This window comes from Vipera berus, assembly GCF_964194415.1.
Source record: "Vipera berus genome assembly, chromosome: 2".
Lineage (NCBI taxonomy): Eukaryota > Metazoa > Chordata > Lepidosauria > Squamata > Viperidae > Vipera > Vipera berus.
Genome location: NC_138203.1, coordinates 216,251,808 through 216,275,528, shown reverse-complemented (window position 1 = coordinate 216,275,528; position 23,721 = coordinate 216,251,808). Strand labels below are relative to the sequence as shown.

Sequence of the window (23,721 nt, the reverse complement as noted above, 5' to 3'; positions counted from 1 at the left end):
CTGTCGGATAAAATCGCTCAGATTCGGACCGGTTTGGACTCCAGCTGGGCAGAGTCTGACGATCAGGACACGGGCGGTCTTGTCAATGTTATCTGGGAGGAGTTTGATTCTGTGACCCCTGATGAAGTGGACAGGATTATGGGGAAGCTGAGTTCCACCACATGTTTATTGGACCCGTGCCCTTCTTGGCTGGTTTATGCAGCTAGCGAGAGGACACGAGGCTGGCTCCAGGCGGTTATATCTGCTTCTTTGAGTGAGGGTTGTTTCCCCACCATCTTGAAGGAGGCGGTGGTGAGACCTCTCCTCAAGAAGCCTGCCTTGGACCCAGCTGTATTGAACAACTTTCGTCCAGTCTCCAACCTTCGCTTTCTTGCGAAGGTTGTTGAGAGTGTGGTGGCGCATCAGCTCCCTCTGGTCCTGGATGAAGCGGATTATCTGGACCCTTACCAATCGGGTTTCAGGCCCGGGCACAGCACGGAGACGGCATTGGTCGCTCTGGTGAATGATCTCTGGAGGGCTCGGGATAGGGGGTATTCCTCTGTCCTAGTCCTATTAGACCTCTCGGCGGCTTTCGATACCATCGACCATGGTATCCTGCTGCAGCGTCTCAGGGGATTGGGAGTGGGAGGCACGGTTTTTCAGTGGTTCTCCTCCTATCTCCTGGGACGCTCGCAGTCGGTGTTGGCAGGGGGGCAGAGGTCGACCGGGAACAGACTTCAACTCAACCCTGACAAGACTGAGTGGCTGTACATTCCGGCTTCCCGAGACACCTGGGATGTTCCACCTCTTTCTATGGGGGGTGAGCTCTTACCCCCCGTGGATAGGGCTCGCAACTTGGGAGTCCTCCTAGATTCACGACTCACTTTGGAGGATCACATAGTGGCCGTGACTAGGGGGGCTTTTGCCCAGGTTCGCCTGGTGCGCCAGTTGCGGCCCTATCTGGACCGGGAGGCCTTGTGTACGGTTGAAGACCCATTTATTTGAACTAGCGGGTCTGGCCTGATGAGGGTACTTGGGTTTTTTATAGGTTTGTTTTATTATTCTGGTTTTAACTTGGGCATTAATTTAATTATCTTTTAATGTTTGTACTGTTGTTTATATTTATGCCCTGTGAACCGCCCTGAGTCCCTTAGGGAGAAGGGCGGTATAAAAATCTCAATAAATCTAAAATCTAAATCTAAATTATATCTTTTGTTATCCCATGCTTTTTTTTGGTCTATAGGGCACACACTTGGAATACTCAAGTGGACTTAGGCTTTCTATTTAATACAGTAAATCTAATTTACAGCATAATCCAGTGAACTATGTGTACCTATCTTTACTGGGCTGCTGGCTTCAAAATATAGTGGAAAAACATGTTCAATATAGTCAGTGGGGAGGGGGGACTTAAATGAATATTCTACCTACAGACTTCTCATAGCCTTAAAAAAAGCACAGTTGAAGTGGAATAAAAACACTCGACACAAATAATTTTGTGTAGAAATAGCTAAATATTAAAGTACCAGGATCTGCTATGCAGTTCATCACTCAAAAATGTCACTGCTGCATGTGGCAACTCTGATTAAAGAATTAAAAATATTATTAACAATAGAGGCTTATTATCTACTGGATGAAAATCCACAATTCATTTTGAACCACACCTTCTATTTAGGCCAAGATCTATTAGATTGTAATTTAAATGCAAAGCCTTCTACACCATTTCCATTTCCACTCTGATACATCCAAAACAATTATCTTCACTTCTGCCAACACAAAAACAGAATGTTCAAAGATTTATTATGAATCAATCTGTGCTTCCTTCAATTGATCCACAGAAGAATGCAACGTCCATCATGCAAGCAGATCTTTGTTCTCAAAGTAATTACAGGTTCTGGAATACAGTAACAATTGCCTTCATACCCCTGGCTCCAGTCCTGTCCATCCATGTTGCTAAGATGCAGAGCTATATGGGAAAAAGTCATTTGTAAATATCCAGACTATCCCTCCACAGGTCCTCTGCTGAATTTAAAAACTGGGAATGCTAGGGGAGAGAACCTGAGAATTGGGATAGCTCTTACCAGTTGGAAAAAGACCTCTTAAAAGCTTCACAGAGAACTTCTGAGAGGCTCTTATCACTTATTCCAGAGATAATCAAATATTGCAGAAACTATGCAGCAAAATACCCGTTTTTGTGCCAGCCACCTGAGAGAGAACCTAGAATCAGATCTGCCTATCAGAAAAAAGTCGAACAGTAGAAACAGAGTATATCCACCTTTCTCTCAAAGGCATTGTTATCTTTATCTAACAAATGTTTTAAAACTTGAAAATTAAACCACCCATTTCCAAGTGAATTTCCTATCTTCTTTAAGCATTTATGCACCGTTCTTTTCACAAAGATTCTTTCTTCACAAAAAATAATGGGCCATATTAACTTCTATTGCCACATTTGAATGAAGTTACATTTTTAAAGACAGTTAAGATAAATAAAATGTCAAGGCATTGACAGAATCACTGGTTGATATTGATATGATCTTTTGAGTCAATCTTGACTCCAGGAATCTAAATAAAATGAAGATTGTCCCCACTTCATCTCTGATTGTAATCCCTTTATAGTAGTATTACTGTATACATAGAATACCATATACAGTATTTTATCTTTGTCCTGCCCTTTCTTGAGAGACTCCAAAGTGATTTGCACATTTCCTCCGTGTGGTAAAATGTATTTTCAAAGATAAAATGCATTATTAAACTGAGAAAAGACTTGAACTATTTCCATGACTTGGAACTGTTCACTTTATTATCTGACGTAGCCTCATTTCAGAATGTGGTCCCCAACTTTCACACATATGTCTCACCTGGTTGCAGCATCTTTTATTTTTCTTCCATTTATATCCCGCCCTTCTCCGAAGACTCAGGGCGGCTTACAAGCTTAGCAGTAGCCTTCATTCTATGTATATGCCTGCTTATTAGGGCTTTCACACACACCCCAAGCGGCATTATTACAAAGTCAGCTTAATTGCCCCCAACAATCTGGGTCCTCATTTTACCTACCTCGGAAGGATGGAAGGCTGAGTCAACCTTGAGCCTGGTGGGATGCGAACCTGCACTAATTGCAGGCAGCTGGCATCAAAAAGAAAGCCGTTTAATACAGTTATTTTAGCCAATAATATCTGAGCAAATATTTTAACTTTTTTATTGACTTTATAGTGTAAACTGTATGAAAGTTCAAAAACATGACTAGATGCTTTTCACCAATTTGAAAAAAGTGCCTTTTAGACTTATGTAAGTAGTAACTAACTTTGAAACATTGAGCTCAACGCAATATCCAACTTCAGAAATTTCCAAACACTTTTGAGACATCAGAGACTGAAATCATAACATTCTGCAGAAACATTAGTTGTCCATTCACACCTAGAATAAGTCATTCCTAATTGTTTGCCTACATAAACTGTGTTTTATATAGAGCCAAAGGATTTGGGCTTTTCTTGAGACTTCAAAGAAATATCCTCATCTTGGACTCCTATTACGTTAATAATGCAATCTCTCTTCCCAGCTTTTGTTACTTATCAGTTCCTTTCAAACACAGATGTGGCTACAGTAAGTTGTTCTTCACTGAAATACAGCAATTCTTCCAGCAGACAGCCCAGGCAAATTACAGCAGATAAGGAAAAACATCATTGCAATATAGGATTAAACTTAATTTTCAAAAATGTTTACCCACTCTAGCCATTCACAGACTGACAGGTTCATAAATAAGCACATAGTCCTTGATCCAACTAATCACAAGTCAAAATAGAAAAAAAAGAAACTCTGTTGCGTAAGTGTTCCCAATCATCTAGTCTAGTAAAACAGTCTAGTCTAGTAAAACAGTATACAGATAGCCCTTGACTTATAACAGTTCATTTAGTTACAAAGTTACAATGGCACTGAAAAAACTGACTTATGACAATTTTTCATACTTATGACCATTGCCGCATCCCCATGGTCACTTGATTTACATTCAGATGCTTGACAACTGACTCACATTTATGAAGGTTGCAGGGTCCCAGGGTCATATGAACCCCTTTTTCAGCCTGACAAGCAAAGGCAATGGGGAAACCAAATTCACTTAGCCACCGTGTTACTAATTTAAGAACTGCTGTGATTCACTTAACAAACGTGGCAAGAGAAGTCATAAAATGAGGCAAAACGCACTTAACAAGTTTCTCATTTAGCAACATAAACTTTGGGGTCCGTTGTGGTCGTAAGTTGAGGACTACCTCTAATGTTCTCCGATTAGGAAGCCTGTCATTGCATCCCGTCTCAGCAGCCTCCACCCCGCTTACTTTACCAACTCAAAGAGGTAAGAAAACCGGAGAAAGCAGACACCAGCAATGGTCGCCAAGTTCAAAACAAAGCTCCACCCAACACCCGAAATCTAAAGGCAACTACCGGCCAGTTACGGCAGTCGAGAAGTCCGCCAAAGAATTCGGAAATTCCATGACTGGCCCTCAAACCGAAGCGCCCCTCCGAAAACCTCAGGGTCCGCATTCAACGCGGCTTTAAATCTCCCTCCAGTAAGCAGGGGGGGCGCGGCCTTTTGCAGACCTCCGGCCTATGGCATAGTAAGAAGGAGGAGGAGGCGGAACCTTGGTCCAGTGATTGGCTAAGGCGAAGAGTAAGAACATGGGTGTGATCTCCCGAACGCAACGCGGACACAAAATAACCCAAGTGCATAAAACCCCGCCTATCGAGCCCCGCATCCAATCAGCCGCGCGCGCCACCAGAGACGTCAGATCGTCGGTTTGCCAATTAAAAAGGTGTTGACTCCGAGACTCAGGCTCTTCTCGCTCGAGCCTTCGTTGGTTGGTTGGCGAAGATAAAGAGGTAATCGGGATTGGCCGGCGCAGCGGCGATAAATTTTAATTTCTGAAGTGCTCCCTTATTTATTATTTATTTATTATATATATATATATATATATATATATATATATATATATATATATATATATATATATATATATATATATATATATATATATATATATATATATATATATATATATATATATATATATATATATATATATATATATATATATATATATATATATATATATATATATATATATATATATATGTGTGTGTGTGTGTGTGTGTGTGTGTGTGTGTGTGTGTGTGTGTGTGTGTGTGTGTGTATACATATACATACATACATACATATATATATATATATATATATATATATATATATATATATATATATATATATATATATATATATATATATATATATATATATATATATATATATATATATATATATATATATATATTTGGGGGGCGGGAGCTGAAAGGGAGGAAGGGATTTCACAAGAAGGGTGGGGGCGCAGCAGCTTTGCTGAGGTCCTTTGCCGCAAAGGCTTATGCTGGTTAGGGCTGATGGAAGTCCAAGTCCAAACCATCGGGGAGGTTCCCAGGTTGTCCGCAGCTCATCTTTTTTCTCTTGCTCTGCGAACGAGGGAGCAAAACTAGCTTGTTTTGGAGGCGGTGCATTCTAGCTTGTGAGCCAGCCAGCCAGCGTTGCTGATGATCTAAATTCCGTCCGGGTTCATTTTGCTCAACTCTGAAAAAATTCAAAGCTCTCGTTTTTTTCCTTTAAGAAAGTTAGCTGGGTTGCCTTTGATCAATTCATTCTTGCTCAGGCCAACTTGCTGCCGTCCGTTATAAAAAAAATAATACAGGCGAGATTAAAAAACAAATTAAAAAGTTGAACTGGATTTACCTTTTTAGCCTGATCGTTTGTTATCTTTCTAATCTAGTCTCCCAGAGGTTACTGCTGCATATTTCAATTTTAGGTACCTGATTTTAAGCTCTTAAATTGTGATTATTATAATAAAGAGACCGTTAAAAAAGGAAGCTGCTGTTTTAGTGATGATAATAAGTAAGACTGTCTGAAAAGTATTCCCTTGTAGAAATTATTGTTTGCTCATTTTAGGTTTCAGTCTGCCTACAGGATGGCACTGAATATGATCCAGGATGTCGAGATATCTCTGCCATTTACTCCAGAACTTCCTCTTACTCCAGTGTTGACTCTCACTTGGGATTTCCAAAACCTTAGCACTTTAGCAGGGTAATTCCCCCCCACCCCATTTGATACAATGATGCTGGAGTGGAATATTTTCTCTTTTTCCAAAGGCATGACACAAATAGAATAGAATAGAATAGAATAGAATAGAATAGAATAGAATAGAATAGAATAGAATAGAATAGAATAGAATAGAATAGAATAGAATAGAATAGAATAGAATAGAATAGAGCTGGAAGGGACCTTGGTGGTGGTCTAGTGCTAATCTGAAATTTTAATTTTTTTCAAATAATCATACTAGGGAATACTGTATGCCCAAGAACTATGGCATTCCATTTATTAAAGTTCCTAAATCCATGGTTAGGCAATATATTTAATTTTAGGAAAAAATAATCATAGCTAAAATATGAATAAGCGATCTCCAGGTCTTCACCAGACATAAGTAGGTATAAAGACTCCATAGTGGCTCACTATAGTTACTTTATAGTTCAGATAACATGCCAACTTTGTGTACACTGAGTTTGGTAGTTAGATAAAGAGAAGGTTTATGAACTACCTGTAAATCATTCGGTATATAATCTTGCTTGTTAAGCAAGCCCAAGAGCATTTAGAGCAGGGCTCTTCAAACTCGGCCCTTTTATGACTCATGGACTTCAACTCTATCAAGAGCCTTGGTGGAGCAGTGGGCTAATGCCTCCTTAAGTAACACCAGGTGCCTGCAATTATTGCAGGTTCACATCCCATCAGGCTCAAGGTTGACTCAGCCTTCCATCCTTCCGAGGTAGGTAAAATGAGGACCCAGATTGTTGGGGGCAATAAGCTGACTTTGTAAAAATGCCGCTGGGGGGGGTGGCGAAAGCCCTAATAAGCAGGCATATACATAGAATGAAGGCTATTGCGAAGCACATTGATTTGAGCTTCTTAGATTGTAAGCTGCCCTGAGTCTTTGGAGAAGGGTGGGATATAAATGGGATTAAAAAAAAAACCTCTCAGAATTCTCACTTGGCTGAGGAATTCTGGGAGTTGAAGTCCATGAGTCATAAAAGGGCTGAATTTGAAGGGCCCTGATTTAGATGGTCAGAGAGAGTGACTTTTCACAGATTCTCTGTTTAACCAGCAGTTAATGGCAAGAATAATAAATTGCAGCCTTGAATTGTAGGGGAAGAGGGTAATTTTTTTAAAATTCCATTTCGGGGCTCTGACTGTTTTAGATCTGATATGGGAGCCATAAGCTTTAGTAGTGTGGACGGACAGACTTAGCCGTTTTCTGACTTTTTTACATTGATTTCAATAAGACTTGACTAAGTTGGCCTTGATCCAATCAATAGCAATCTTAAGTAGCATCTTAGATGAGATGTTATTTTCTGGGGATATATTGGAATGGAATGGAATGGAATAGGAAGGGACCTTGGAGATCTTCTAGTCCAGTCCCCCCCTCAAGGAGGAGAACATACTATCTCAGACAAGTGACTCTAGCCTCTTCTTATATTAAAATGTGGGGAACTGTTTTCAAATATAATATGTCAGTTGATGTATGAGACTGTCTAAAGGTATTCATCCTAATATAACTTATGTTTTTATTTCTTTGGTGTGATGCTAATTTGTGTGGATTTCAGTGGTGCATTGCTAATGTGTGTGGATATGTGTATCTACTTGCCTACTCACAATTTACAGGGATACACCAAGATGTTGCTTAGATCTGTCCAATCTCAGCAGCGGAGAAGAGAAAATTGCTTTCACCTTCAGTCAGTCTCCAGGACCACTGGAAACTGGTAATAATTGCTGCCTGCTCTAAGAGTTTTAGTTCTGCTATTAATAAGCAGTTTATATACAACATATAGGTACTCCTCAACTTACAACAGTTCATTTAGTGACTGTTCAAAATTACAACAGCACTGAAAAAAGTAACATGGCCATTTTTCACACTTGCAACCGTTGCAGCATCCCCATGGTCATGTGATAAAAGTTTAGATGCTTGGCAACTGATTCACATTTAGGACAGTTGCAGTATTCCAGGGTCATGTGATCCCCTTTTGCAACCTTCTGACAAGCAAAATCAATGGGGAAGCCAGATTCACTTAACAACCGCTTTGGTAACAATTGCAGTGATTCACTTAACAATTGCGATAAGAAAGATCATAAAATGGGGCAAAATTCACTTAACAAATGTGTCGCTTAGCAACATAAATTTTGGGCTCAAGTGTGGTTGTAACTCAAGGACTACCTATACATATAAAAGCAAGTTTTGACACAGACATATCATTTCAACTCTTATATGAACTCTAGTATTCTAACCAGTTTAGGTAATTACTAGAACTAAAGCTAAGAGAAATTGTCTTAGATTGATTTTTAGTAACCTCAAATCCAATTATCTGTACTATTTTATTTAATATATTTGTTTCCCAGGCAATATATTGATAAGTTTATAGATCATAACAAACCTAGAAATAAACCCAAGCCAGATATTCATGTAAATTTCACTGCTATATTCCAGGTTTTTCAAAAAGTATAGAGCTACTTACCTGTACACACAGCTTCCTCTTTTATCTATTGAAGTACAATACTCCAATTACAGTTTACTGCCAAGAAATATAGTTTATAAAATTTCCTTTTTTAAAAAAGATTACAAAAATTGCAAACCACTCCTTGATTTCACCACTTGTAGTATGTTATCTATATAATTTCTTATATGATGAGCTTGGTTTAATAGAGCTATGTGGTTTCTTATGTGATAGGCTTGTGTTTATGGTTTGGGGGACTCTAGCAGTATCTTAAACAACTGAATATATTTTGCAAGCCTGTATTCCACATTGATTGGACTTCTTTAGCTCAACCAGGATAACTAATTTATCCTGATAGAAGATGACTTAATCAGTTCACTCTGATTTGAATTCCTGAAGCTCAGGTGTATTTGCTATTTAATAGTATAACTACTCCTAGGTTTTCAGACTTCTATTTTCTCATTTTGTGACTTGTAGATAAAAATAACTTAACAGAATTCCAGGATCAACTGTAAGTTCTACCTACTGATTTTATAGCTTGCTATATTATCTTTATTTTCATTAGGGTTTAAATGATCTGCTCTCAAAACTGAAAATAGTCCTAAATTCCTTTGTAGCACTTCTATTAACTCAGCAGTGACCAATTTTACTCAGCACTGATGTATTAAATAAGTTTGTGCCTCATGCTTAGTCAGACTCCTGGGTAAGAGCCTATTTGCTCCTTTCTCAGATGGTGTGGCTATGCTTAACCTCCACCTCCAAATAAAAAAACAAATTTAAAAAATGCAGTTCAATCCTTTCCTTTGACGTTACAAATCCTTTACTGTGATTTCATTTTTAGCACTCAGCTAGCCTCGGATGCAAGTTATTTTCCCAGCCCAAACTTGCCTCATCTTGGATTTATTTATTTATAAAACTTATTGGCCATCCACCCTACCATAAGATAAGTCTGGGTGGCTTACATTTACATCAAAGTTAAAACATAAAAAGTTAAAATCGAACATTAAAACCAATGACACATGGGGAGAATGGAGGGTGGAGGTAAAATCTGTTATTACTCAATCAACAAACTCCATTGTGCTGTTCCCCCACTGGGGCCCCAAGCCAACTGGCAAAGCCACATCTCTGGGCCCTTACAAAAAAGATAGGAGGGTTGGGACCAACCTTATATCGGGGTGGGGGGGGTGGGACAAGATGTTCCAGAGGGCAGAAGCCACAGCAGAGAAGGCCCTCCTCCTGGACCCCACAGCCAGGATAATTTGGCTGACAGGACTCGCAGCATGCGTCCTCTGCCAGCACAAGAGGTATGGGCCAATCCCAGTGGGGTGAGACGGTCCTTCAAGTAACAACCCTTTCCATGAAGGCCTTTAAAGGTGATCACCAATAGTTGAATTACACCCAGAAGCAGTCTGGTAACCAATGCAGCTTGCAGAGCAGTGGTATTACAGGGGCCATTCTTGGGGCTCTCAAAACTACCCACTCTGTGCCAACTGTAGCTTCCCAATGCTCTTCAAGGTAGCTCCATGTAGAGCGTTTTACAATAGTCCAGCTGTATGATGACTTGGGACTGAACAATTGAGCACAGGGAATCTTGGTCCAAGAATGGCTGCAACTGGTGCACAACACAAAGATATTCTTACTTAGCATATGGTGCAAACCAAGCCAACTGTGATTTATTCAATAAACTATTGAATCGTTAAACAAAACATAACACATCCCAGGATGTGAACCAGGTATCCATTGTTAACGGATGCATAGGATTAGATTGGGGTGCATTTAGTATGCTAAATTTTTACTCCGTTCATACCAAAGATCTCTGACTAGCTTTCTTTTTCTCTCAGCAGAGACTCAAGGAAGCAGTGTGTGCAGTTACTCCAGGTAACTAACGTCTGCTATGATGGAGAGACTTTGAAGTGAATCTGAGAACCAGGAGCACCAATTTGTTGATGCTCTAAGTCTCATATCAACATATAAATCAGTATACATACATACCAAACCAGAACTTGACAATCCCATTCCCCTTGATATTTTAGCCTGAGGTATTGTGCAGCACACCAGGTTACCTCCAGCAAATTAGCAGCGAAATTCAGTGCCCTTCGATGAACGAGAGAAATGTGAGTATCTATCGTAGCAGATGGGCTTTTCTATAAGTACCCACAATCTTCTGCCAAGATCTAGGTAGATCTTTCTGCTTCGTGGCAGTGATGTCCGCTCTAGTTTTTCTGATATGGGGAAAAAAATATGGATGATACTTTCCAGAGTCAAAATTGCAGGTATTTCTAAGGGTCATGAGGGGGTGAGGCATTTTAACTCAATATCCATGGTAAGCACATTTTGTAGTTGCAACCACATAAAATTGCGAATGGCCATAAGACCATGATGGAGGAGTGCGGCCATTGTAACTTTGAAATCAGGTTGTAAGCACCTTTTGGGGGGGTTGTTTGAACAGTCAATGAGGACTACCTGTATATTCTGGTAGCTCTTAATACATTTTTGCTGATTAAGACTAAATGATACGTTTTTACAATTTGAGTATTAATAAGGGCTGAGATATGAAAAGTTTATTGAAATACTGCAGAAGGTGTTCAGTTACTGAAGTTGTTTATAGTTGTTTGGAAGAAGGTGAGGATCGGTGATGTAATGCAGCAGGAAAAAAAGGCAACTTTAGGTTGTTGTTTTTTATTGAAAAGTTTTACAATACATTTTTAAATACAAGAAACCCCCTCCTCCCCCTCCCCAACCCTCCCCTCCCCTCCCCTCCCCCCTCCCCAACTTCCCAGAGCTGAATACAGGGTATAATAAGACAAACAAGCATAATCTAAAATATGCTAACAACAATAATAAAACATTAAATTCTATCACACTTTAATTCTCCATAGTCAAAATATTAATAAAATAACTACTAACTAATTATACGTCATAAAAATCCGCTGCTTATTCAAATGCTAAATGATACTTTTTAGTCCCATATTTATTCTGAATATATTCAATCCATCTTCTCCATTCCACAATGTATCTCTGTTGCAATTGATCTTTCAAATATGCTGAAATCTTTGCCATTTCCGCCAAGTTAGAAACTTTCAAAGTCCACTCTTCTATAGTCGGCAGTTCTTCCTTCTTCCAATATTGTGCTACTAAAAGTCTCGCTGCCGTAATTAAATTCAACATCAACTTTGTATCTATAACAGTAGTATCTGTAATAATACCCAATAAAAACAATTGCGGAGAAAACTATCCTTTTCTTAAATATCTTTTGCATATTCCAACTTTAGATTGCATTAAAAGAAAAGTGTTTTTTAAATGATGAGATAGCTTTACTTTATCCTTTGTTTGCCAACCCCCACTTTATTATTACGTTCGGTTTTGGCACTATATTTTAAAAAAGATTCGGAAGACCAGGAGAAAAGCAACGTGGAATACACAGGGGAAAAGACCAGTTGCAATACTTTGGTTAGGAAGATTTGAATACAATAGGACTGTAGTATTTTGGACCTCATTGAGTGGAAATCAAAACACGTACAGGTACTTTGTGACTTACGACCACAATCAGGGCCAGAACCTCCATCACTAAGTGATACAGTTGCTGAATGAGTCATCATGGGGCCACACCCAATGTTATGATCTTTTTGCCATGGTGGTTAAGCAAATCACACAGTCATTCATCAGATTGCTTGCTGGAAGCTGGCTGAGAAGGTCATAAGTGGCAATCATGTGACCTTGGGATGCTGCAACCGTTGTAAATATGAGCCAATTCCAAGCACTCAGATCACAGTCACCCAACTGCAGGTCGTCAGTGCAAAGACCACCCGAAAGCCATTTTTTTTCAGTGCTGTCATAATTTCGTATGATCATTAAATGAATGGTCGTAAGTCGGGGACTACCTGTACAGTAAACATTGGCATGTTTGAAAAGCAGTGCACTTCATCTGTAATTGGTTTTCTTTCCAGAAAGCAGAGGATTTAATGGACTGTGAGATGAAATATCTTGGCAGCCCAATAGATTCTTCACGAATCCCAGAAGCCTTGGATAGCTTTTCTGAGCTCTGTTCCAGTGAAAAGGAAGAAACAGAGGTGAGAAGGACGAGTTAAAAGTCACTTTGTGGGCTGTTGTATTCATTAAATAAAACCAGAGAAAACAAGTGTAGCTTGCCAAACATGAATAGCAGCGATGCCAAGTAATAGTGATGTTGGGTCTGCTCTGTTGCAAGGCTGGAGGGAGAGCTAAAAACTTATTTATTTGAACAAGCCGGCCTGGTCTGATGGGTTTGGGGTTTTAATTACTGTTTTTAAGTAATTTATTGTATTCGGGCACAATGGTTTAATCTGTTTTTAATTTTTGTATTCTGTATTTTTGGTATTTATTGCCCTGTACACCGCCCTGAGTCGTTCGGGAGAAGGGTGGTATACAAATTAAATTAAATAAATAAAATAAATAAATAAATAAAAAAGCCTTTGATAAGAGCCATCTGGATGATCTTTGGGGAAATTGGAAGTAGGAGCTTGTATTCTGTTACACGGAAACATTTTCAAGCGTTAGGAAAAAAAATGGCTAGGTATTTTGTTCAAAGGATAGGTTTAAATATAGTATTCCAAGACATTACAGATAGTCCTCAACTTACAACAGTTCCTTTAGTGACCCTTTGAAGTTACAACGGCACTGGGGAAAAAAATGACTTACCATTTTTCACACTTAACACCGTTGCAGCATCCACATGGACACATGATCAAAATTCAGCTGCTTGGCAACTGACTCATATTTATGACAGTTGCAGTGTCCCAAAATCATGTGATCACCTTTTGCGACCTTCTGACAAACACAGTCGATGGGGAAGCCAGATTTACTTAACTTGTTATTAACTTAACTGCAGTGATTTACTTAACGACTGTGGCAAGAAACATAAAATGGGGCAAAACTCACTTAACAAATGTCTCATTTAGCAACAGAAATTTTGGGCTCAATTGCAGTTGTAAGTCGAGGACTACCTGTGTAAACATCTAGTGTTCAAGACTGGTCACTGCATTTTTGACAATAATTGTCGTAGTGATGAGAAGTTTATATATTAGTTTTATCCTGAGGAGAAGATTCAGTCTTGACTAGGGACTGATCTCTTAAAACCTAGATATAATTCAGTTTGTTTTTTGCCACTAGCTAAATTGCTAAGAATTTACATTAAAATGTAATTTATTCAAATTCCTATGGTAGCATACTAGAATAAGGAAAATTTCATTCCTTCTGGGATTTCAATAATGAGTTGTTTTAGATTTCCTAATCCAGTAATTTTAGTCATGACATGCAACATTTCTCAAAATATTGAACATTGTTAGCAGAGATTCTGTGAACAACGTCTGTTTCTCTTCTGCCAGATAAAAATGAACACCCCTAATTACAGCTTGCTCCAAAGCCCAACAGAATTTCTTATACTCATTTGTCATCAGTTTTAGAGCTCGGTCACCTCAGAAATACCTCCTTTCTGTAACTGTAGACTTCTAAAGGAACTGTTGTAAGAACAGATAGTCCTCGGCTTAACGACCACAATTGAGCTCAAAATTTCTGCTGCCAAGTGAGACATTTGTTAAGTGAATTTCGCCCTATTTTATGACCTTTCTTGCTGCTGCTGTTAAGTGAATCACTGCAGTTGTTAAGTTAGTAACAGGGTTGTTAAGTGAATCTGGCTTGCCCATGGACTTTGCTCGTCAGAAGGTTGCAAAAAGTGATCACATGACTTATGCAACCATCATAAATATGAATTAGTTGCTAAGTGTCTGAATTCTGATCATGTGCCCATGGGGATGTGGCAGTGGTTGTAAGTGTTAAAAACGGTGTCAAATCACTTTTTTTTTACTGCCACTGTAACTTCAAAAGGTCACTAAATGAACTGTTATAATTCAAGGAGTACCTGTAGTAAAATATACGCATCCTTTCATCCCAAAATTTATGTTTTTGTTTCACCCACACAGCCAATCAGCTGGAACAATCAGCTGGAGCCTTGCCGGCTCCTGGGGCTTCTGCCGAGCCCAGACAGTCCTGCAGCTGCAATTGCCTCTCCTTCAGGCTTGGGTCACTTCAGCTCATTCCTCTCCTCAGCTACACTTCTCTAGGACGGTCGCGTTCCACCTGCCACGTGGCAAAGCACCACAGGTGGTATGCTTACCACCAGTTGAAAAGCCCTGCTGTAGAGTATGGAATTGCCATCCAAATCCTGGCAGAATTAAAGGAAGGGATGTATTTTTTTGTTAATAGAAGTGGTTCTGTATAATGAAATAGTTGCCGGTTCAGCATAGCCAAATGAATAAGAGAACAGAATATTTTGTAAAGTGAGCTTCCCACATTGAAATCCTTCTTTTGTACAACTATTAAAGCTGTAAGTGCCTAAAGTTCTCTTTTTATCTGGCAATTCGTGTTTTTTTAAAAAAAATGTTTTTTTTTCCTCCTGTGATTCTTCCACAGAAATCCTTTTCTGGGCACCACTGTAGCAAAGCTGACTTGTTGTCTGGACCACTCCTTGCTCAGGACATCAATATCAGTGAGGTAAATAGGGATTTTTTAAATCAGCAATTTAGTTAACTCAAGTTGCCTTGTAGCCAGTAGCAATAACGTCTTATCTTCCGAATGATCCAGTCTGGAAACAGTGGCATTTAAAGGCTCAAATTTTAACATGTTTATGGCTGGGCCATTAAAACAGTTTGTGGACTGATTTGCAAGGCTGTCAGACTCAGTATTGTCAGAGCTAGCGATACTTATACGGAAGTACAGTTGATAGAAAAATCTATCCCTCCCAATCAGTCAATCCCTCTTAATGAGACTGATGCCTTGAAATGTAGGGTCCTTCCCTCCTGCTATCTTGATCTCCCTGTTTGCTTGGCACACTAAGCAGGTCTCCATGAACAAGAGCCGCCTCTTCCGATCTCCATCTCTGCCAGAAAAACTAAACAGGCCTGCATCAAAGAGGACAATGAAAAGCTATGATGATGAAACTCCAACTAAGGTGAAATGGAAGAGCAGCCCAATCCAAGAAGGGCCAGATGGGGTACGAAATAGCTGGATGTGGTCCTCACATCCAAGGCCCTTTTCCCTAAATTCCTGGGTCTTGGTATCGAGGCTAGAATGGTAGTTGGATCAACTATGTCAACAAGAATAGGTGTTTTTCTCTTGTTCAAAGAGAGGGAGACAAAACAGCTAAGATTTTTAGAGGAGCCTTGCTGGCCAGAAATCTGTTTATCCTGTTTCATCCACTGGTCAGTGGATTACACCTGGTTTACACATTTGAGGGAGCTAACTCTCTTCTATTGTTATATCCAAACAATTAGCATTTAAGAAGTGATACATTGGATTCATTTATAATCCATAGTCCTGCTATCCCTGCATTTATTTGAGCTAATTGGATTCAGATGATGTTCAGAGTGCTTTGTAGTCAGTTCACAGCACAGAAGGATTACAGATAGTTCTAAAGCACGGGTGTCAAACTCGCCACGTCACGTGACGTGTCACGACGTATCGCGACTCTTTTTGCATTGCCGGCAATGGGGTGGGCGCAGATTCGGTATGATGAAACCGGCCCATGGGCCAGCAGTTTGACACCCCTGTTCTAAAGGATCATAAACTTTCTTTCATCACTATCTAAGAAATTCAGGTGTTTTGCTCCAAGATTTTGCACTAGCTTTTGTTGAACTGCATTTGTCAATTAAAACTCATTCACTCAATTTAGAGAGCCTCTTGAACTTTATTTTTAATGTAGCACCCCAGATAAGTTTCCATTTAAAAGGCAACAGTCCCAATACTGATCCTTAAAGAATTCTACCTTGTACCTCTTGCCATTAGGATAATAGTCCATTTATTCCTAATTGCTGCTTTAAAATTACTGTTTTAAATCTTTTTATTCTAAGTTATTCATGATCTGTTTTGTAACCTTTATTGTCCATTTGTATTTCCACTGTTTGTTTTGTTTTCATTTGGTTAAGAATTCTTTTTAAAAAAAAATGATGCTTCCTTGCACATGTAATTTCTGATTTGCTCATTAACTGAACTGGGATCCTCCTATATTTATGGGGCTATTCTTGATCCCAAGTCTGTTTATAGTTTTCTCATGGTTTAAATTCAGTGGTGTTGGTCAGACTGACAGTTGAGTCAGTCAATGAATGGCATGTCAAGGGTCCCATTATGCTTGTATCTTAAGTTTTCCTCTAGTGTTAAATATTTCAATTCTCCCGCTTTGTATTTTTTGAAGTTAATACTTCGATATTTCAAGCTTTTTCATACACAGAAGACTGATCCTCGCAGTTATTTCTCTGCAAATGTATTGATGGATGGCCTGCTTGTTTATAGGTTATGCTTTTGAAGAAAACAGCCTCCCTTCCTGACATCGAGATTGTCAGAGCCCTTGATCAAGACCATGGCTTCAGGAAGTTAATTGGTGATTTCTCTGGCGTAGGTGCCTTCTTGCTTCTCTAATTCTTTTTTCGGGTGGGTAGGAAGAAGAATCCCCTTCATGGATTCTTGTCGTGGCGAAGGGGCTTGCGTAACTCAATGAAGCTATGAGCTATGCCATGCAGGGCCACCCAAGACGGACAGGTCATAGCAGAGAGTTCTGACAAAACGTGATCCACTGGAGAAGGAAATGACAACCCACTCCAGTATCTTTGCCATGAAAACCCTATGGACAATACAAAAAGGCAAAAAGATATGACGCTGGAAGATGAGCCCCTCAGGTCAGAAGGCGTCCAATATGCTACTGGGGAAGAGCAGAGGGCTAGTACTAGTAGCGCCAGAAAGAATGAAGCGACTGGGCCAAAGCCGAAAGGACGCTCAGCTGTGGATGTGTCTGGTGGTGAAAGGAAAGTCCGATGCTGTAAAGATTTTCTGAAGCAGTAGGCGTGAGCTTAAATGAACTCCAGAAGATGGTAGAGGACAGGAAGGCCTGGAGGAACGTTGTCCATAGGGTCGTGATGGGTCAGACACGACTTCGCAGCTAACAACAACAACAGGAAGAAGAATGCTGACTTTGCCTATGCCTTGCTATGCCAAACCTCCCCTCCTACTAACTGAACAATGCTGCTGGGTGATTAAGACTTCCAGTTAAGAATTGTATGAATAGCAGCAGCTCATACTAGCATAATGCTACCTACTTCACTTTTGGAAATTCTAATAAGCATGGTTCTAATGCACCAAAATCAAATGAAAAGTCCCTTCCTTAACGGTGTGATGTGAGATTCACCTGTGGTTGGCCATTCTCACAGATTACCAAAGGGCTCTGAAATGGACACTAAATTAACCTGAAATATTCTTGTAACTTTTGAGCATGTTTTATTGTAGATTCTGCCATCTGTGGTAACATTTCTTAAGGAAGAGGTTAATGTGAGTCCCTCTTTCCCTTCTCAAACAATTCGTAAGATTAGCAATACTCTGTACTAGTCAGTGTGATGCCCAGCTTAAGATAACTGCCAGAATGCTGTTAATAATTTATATTTTGAATTTTTTTATTACCTAACTAAAAGTGCATATTAATTTTTCCCAGATCCAATGAATCTTAATGTTCTTAAAATATCGAGAGCTCATTTCTGCAAAGAGGCATTAGGATATATATAGAAAATGGAATTTGTGATAAATAAAATCACAAATTCCATTTTCTATATCTGTAGTAAATCTGTTACTCCATTATCCTGAATTCAATTTAAAACAACAGTTACAAGAGCAAACTAGTAAAAAGTGATTACAAACAAATTTTAAATCTGCCTAGATGAGCTTGCCTGCCTAATAAACTAGAGCGTTGCTTATATTAAATTTGAGCAAAGCAATATCTCTGATACCAATACATAAATAGCTATCCAGGTATAAATGTTGCATGAATTGGTACAATAATAACCAGAAACTGAGTTATGGGCAAAAAGTTATGGGGCCTATACATTTTCATAATTTTGTTTCTTCAAGCCTGGTGTGATAAGCCTGCCTTGGTGGAGCAGTGGGCTAATGCCTCTTTAAGTAACACCAGCTGCCTGCAATTAGTGCAGGTTCGAGTCCCACCAGGCTCAAGGTTGACTCAGCCTTCCATCCTTCCAAGGTAGGTAAAATGAGGACCCAGATTGTTGGGGGCAATTAAGCTGACTTTGTAATAATGCCGCTTGGGTGTGTGTGTGAAAGCCCTAATAAGCAGGCATATACATAGAATGAAGGCTACTGCTAAGCTTGTAAGCCGCCCTGAGTCTTCGGAGAAGGGCGGGATATAAATGGAATTAAAATAAAAATAAAATAAAATAAATGCACTCCATGCTGCTTTTTTATCCTTGTCACATCCTGCTATTACCATTCTGTGATCCTGATTACTTGAATAATATGTACACTATAATATATTGTGGTGATGTTATTGCAGTGCAGCCTTGAGAAACTTGGAATAATCTCCACCATGATACTAGTCACAGTAAACAATCTTTATTTGGCTTTGAAAAATTAGGCAAACCAGGAAAAACTCACCATTTAGCAAACTCTCACAAGGGAGGATATCAAATGTTCATTGATGTTACATATGTAGGAACAAAGTAAAATATACTTAATAAATTTAAATATTCATTGCATCACACACATATATATTCCCTCCCACCCCTTCCTGAGAGTAAATGGATTTTCAGACAAAAACATTTCAGGCAATAATTTTCAACAGTGCTTGAAATAGCTCAGAAAAAACAACTTAGTATATGGCCCCAACAATTATATTGTCTTCAAAGCATGTAGGAAGTTTTGAATAGGGAGTCATAATGTACCGTATATTTATTATTTTGTTTCTTAATATACATGTAGGTGAAATATTAGAAAATTTACTTTGGGGCATTTTCTCCTGAATCTAGTGTATCTTATTTCCCAGCAGTTGGATTCAGGATTACTTTGCTGGTGTTAGGATTTATCTAGCTGAGGCTTGAAAAAGTTAGAGAATCTTTTGAATTGTAGAAATTTTAAACATGAATGTGTTTCTCTAGGTGTATGCATTGCCAACAGTCACAGGAAGGCATTCGGATCTGAGATATATCACTGCGGATACTGTGAGCAACCATGCCTGCTTTAAAGTGCTTATATGTCTGACTTTCTCATTCCTTTTGACTTTGCAAATACTTTCTCAGACCAGCTGAATTCTAGCTGTACCTCCTTTTTATTTGGGGTCACTTGGTTCTGTAAAAGTTTCAAAAGATAGCTGAGCGGATCTTGCTGTAGTACCTAGCTAGCTTCTCTGTCCTTAACATTCTTCGGTAGAGTGTCGCTAAGTGACTTCAGCTACACCATGGTCTACTTTTTAATGGGTAATAGGCAATAAGTAAAGGGCTATAGGTGGCCTTTTACTGGTAGGGAGGGAAGAAAGATTTATTTATTCCATGTTTATTGAACTCTCCAGCCAAACTGCTTGGGGATAGCATTTATTCTTTGACTTCATAATAACTCTGTGAGTTAAGTAAAACTAAGAGATGAAGATTACATCAGTGTGGTTGCCACTCTGCTCTCTTTACAGATGGTAGCACTGCTCCACAATCAATTTCAAAGCCTTATAGAGTTCTATATTGTTGACTGCCGCTATCCCTATGAATATCATGGGGGCCACATCAAGGTGAGGGATTCATATTCTGGATGAACCGTGTTCTGCAAAGGAACTCATATGTAACATGCTTGAGGACTGTTGACTTTAATAGCAGCACTCCTGGTCAGGTGGTCTTCTGTTATGTTGAAGTAGAAACCGCCCCCCCCAGCCATGATCTGTGGCCTGCTTATAGCAAAGCCCAATACTTTGTTTCTTTTTACAGGGGGCCTTGAATAGCCACAGGCAAGATGACTTATTTGAACTTTTCCTAAGGAAGCCTCTGCTTCCATCATCACCACAGAAGCGCCTCATCCTTGTATTCCATTGTGAATTTTCTTCTGAAAGGGGTCCCAAGATGTGAGTGTGGACCACAGAAGGCTGTGGAGGGGGAGGGGACATTTTGGAAAAGGGAAACAGATGGCTTTGGAAGTTCCTGGATAGGCAGGATAATCAGTTGCCTTGCTGTGAAGGTGTCGCTACCTGAGGGAGGAAGACTGAGCCATGAATGAATATCCTGCCCTGCACTATCCTGAACTTTATGTTCTCCAAGGTGGCTACAAGGAGTTCTTTCTAGAAAACAAGGTAACAATGAGACAAAGACTGTTACATTATGTAGAAATGCATTTTATCTGTCAGATACTGATGATAAAATAGCAAAGAATCATATCTTCTTTCAGTATTCCATATCTTTTTACCTAGATTGATTTTAAACCAAGGAACATTAACCTTTGAACACTATGGTAACAAAAGTGAAAATCTGTCTAGTAAGAAGCAGTTAAGAATTAGATACGATTTGTATAAAGATTCAGCCAGTTTAATCTAAAACTTTTAACTAATTAGCACCAGGCAAGTTTCTGGATATTCCATTTCAGGTAAGGTCTTAATCTCTATTCACTTCACTTCTGGAAAAGATACATCATAGGTTTCTGTCACTGATTTTACCATTTAGATTTCTATGTAGCCCTACCTATTTTGATTCAAGCTACAGAGTACTATAGAGATTGAAATTGTTGTTGTTAGCTGCGAAGTTGTGTCCGACCCATCGCGACCCTATTGACAACATTCCTCCAGGCCTTCCTGTCCTCTACCATCTTCTGGAGTCCATTTAAGCTCACGCCTACTGCTTCAGTGACTCCATCCAGCCACCTCATTCTCTGTCGTCCCCTTCTTCTATTGCCCTCAATCTTTCCCAGCATTAGGCTCTTCTCCAGTGAGTCCTTCCTTCTCATTAGGTGGCCAAAGTATTTGAGTTTTAGCTTCAGGATCTGGCCTTCTAAAGAGCAGTCAGGGTTAATCTCCTCTAGGACTGACCGATTTGATCGCCTTGCAGTTCAAGGGACTCGCAGGAGTCTTCTCCAGCACCATAGTTCAAAGGCCTCAATTCTTTGGCGCTCAGCCTTTCTTATGGTCCAACTTTCACTGCCATACATTGCAACTGGGAAGACCATAGCCTTGACTATACGCACTTTTGTTGACAGGGTGATGTCTCTGCTTTTTAGTGTGCTGTCTAGATTTGCCATGGCTTTCCTCCTGAGGAGCAAGCGTCTTTTAATTTCTTGGCTACAGTCCCCATCTGCGGTGATCTTGGAGCCCAGGAAAATAAAATCTGTCACTACCTCCATTTCTTCCCCATCTATTTGCCAGGAATTGAGAGGGCCGGATGCCATGATCTTGGTAGATTGAAATTAACACTTTGAAATGAGTCAAGATCTGTTAAAATGAGAAAAATATTCTGTTTGACAAAAGACGCGGTATTTTGTATAAACTGACATCTACAAGTTGTCTTCGGAGGCAGCCCCACGGACAATACATCCCTGGGTCTAATCTAGAACTCTGCATCTCCCAGAGTGGTGCTTTTAGGCAGATTGTTGGGCAAAGATTTTGTTTACTAGATGCTGTCCCTATTTCAATTATGTTCAAACTTAGGATATTGTTTGGAAAAGTATGTAACAGTACTATGCTTAAAGAATCTTTAAGAACAAAAAAACGCTGCATTTTATAATGCATCAGAAAAAAAGAATGCAGTGATAAAACAACTGAATATCCTTTTCATATGCACTAAGACAGGTAAAAGTGCTGGACTAGAAAGTGGAGATCCAGGTTCAGATTCTCAAAGCCATGAAGCTTACAGGGTATATCCTGGCAAATCACATGCTGTCAAATTTATCCACACAGGGTAGTTGATACAGGATATAGAAAAAGAAAACAAAAGTGGGGGGAACTATGTACCCATAGGGAAGTGCTTTGAGAAATCAAGGGGAAAAGATTTTCACACATTACTTGTGGTTTGGTTTGGAACACCTAGATCCAGATTTGGGAAGAAATGGCATCGAGGAATGACACGGGGCTTTTATTTTTGCACTCAGTAAGGCATCCAGAGTCACAATCAAGTGGAACAGCTTATAAATTCCATAGATGAATCAACAAAGGGAAAAGCAATGTGCCTAGGATAGGGGCTTTTCCCCTTATCCCATTCATATCTTTTCTGTTTTCTCAACATTTAATGGGGGGGAAAATTACGAGATTTTACTTGTTTTCTCCTATAAATCAAAGAACCATAATATACTGATTCTCTCTCTTTTTTTTTAGAAGTTGTATGTTGTTATTTTTGTGACTAATTGTTTTGATTAACTAAATTGTGGGCTTTAAGTTATGGAAATATATATCATCATTGATCTCCTTTTCTGACAGGAGCTGTGTCAACCACAGAGTTACTGTCCCATGGATCACCAGGATTTCAAGGCAGAGATGGTCAAGTTCCATGTTAAAAGTAAGAGCTGGGTAGGGGAACGGAGGCGCAGAGATCACATTGTTCGCCTCATGAAGCTATGAGTTCAGAGACAATAGCCAGGAGGAAACCTCCTCCAAAAGGTCTTTCCTTGGCCAAAGGAAAAGCTGAAGCTTCTGTAATATGCTAAAAGGCTAAGAAAGTGAGCTTGCCAGGACCAAGCAGCCCTGGCGGAGGTTACAACGAGGAGAGCTCCGAAATGCAGAGGTCCCTAGTCTGAAAGTGCTGTGGCCAACTGCAGACATTCCTAATGGAACACACTCGTTAGAACTGGCAATGGCCGCTGTGAGAAAATGCCTAGAATGTTTCCTAAGGCAGCAGGCTAAGCTGCTCTCTAATCCAGACTTTAAGCTAGTTGTCAGCAGGAGACTTAACTCTTTTCAAATGTTACCTTAAGTTTTTGACACGTGAGTGCCTTATTTTAATGGAAGAATAAACTGTTCTGGAAGATTATCAAAGGTTGTTTAACTGTGTATCCAGTTTTGTGCACATATGTAAGTAATAGCCTGTAGTAGCAGAAAAATTAAACACTCATTTGGAACAATACCATACAGGTGGGAAGAAAAAGCAAGAGAAAGTCATTTCATACTTGTTTTCTTTTAAGGGGGTATCTTTTTCTTCTTCTGAGTATCTTAGCGAGGTTGTAGATGAGTGATACGGTATAGAAAAGTATAATAAGCTACTATCGCCCATACCTTCAGATCTTGTATATTTGCCTTTCAAGGTGAGTTACTTCGTCTCTTGCAGTTCTGGAAAATGTTTTTTAATGATAGCATATGTGAGCAATTGCAATTCTGGACAAAAATAAAATTACCTGTTCAAACTTATTCTA

The 23,721-nt window shown here is 39.5% G+C and overlaps 2 protein-coding genes across 10 annotated transcripts in view; one reads left to right on the top strand and one right to left on the bottom strand.

Annotated features, from left to right (window-relative positions):
• The window catches only part of LOC308663352 (oocyte-specific histone RNA stem-loop-binding protein 2-like), a 32,954-nt gene that overhangs the window by 3,403 nt on the left and 5,830 nt on the right, over window positions 1-23,721 (bottom strand). For 4 of the 9 annotated variants that reach the window (XR_014025372.1, XR_014025373.1, XR_014025377.1 and 1 more), the window contains one exon: window positions 22,154-23,638. Coding sequence is in view for 1 of the 9 variants with exons in the window: in XM_081319694.1 (XP_081175820.1) it covers window positions 4,411-4,460 (50 nt within the window). In the remaining 8 variants the exon portion in view is untranslated. Of the gene's footprint in view, window positions 1-4,410; window positions 4,532-22,153; window positions 23,639-23,721 lie in introns of those variants that run through there. The other 5 variants (XR_014025374.1, XR_014025378.1, XR_014025379.1 and 2 more) reach the window with 3 other exon arrangements.
• On the top strand, window positions 4,840-22,933 carry CDC25C (cell division cycle 25C; the record flags this gene model as incomplete). Its single annotated transcript, XM_081319689.1, is given in 17 exon segments — window positions 4,840-4,845; window positions 5,781-5,816; window positions 5,957-6,091; window positions 7,721-7,818; window positions 9,025-9,058; window positions 10,392-10,425; window positions 10,581-10,661; window positions 12,495-12,617; window positions 14,995-15,075; window positions 15,419-15,574; window positions 16,870-16,971; window positions 19,512-19,574; window positions 20,036-20,131; window positions 20,325-20,458; window positions 20,572-20,596; window positions 20,600-20,683; window positions 22,793-22,933. Coding segments are annotated over 15 exon segments (1,368 nt in total). The 5' UTR covers window positions 4,840-4,845; window positions 5,781-5,816; window positions 5,957-5,975.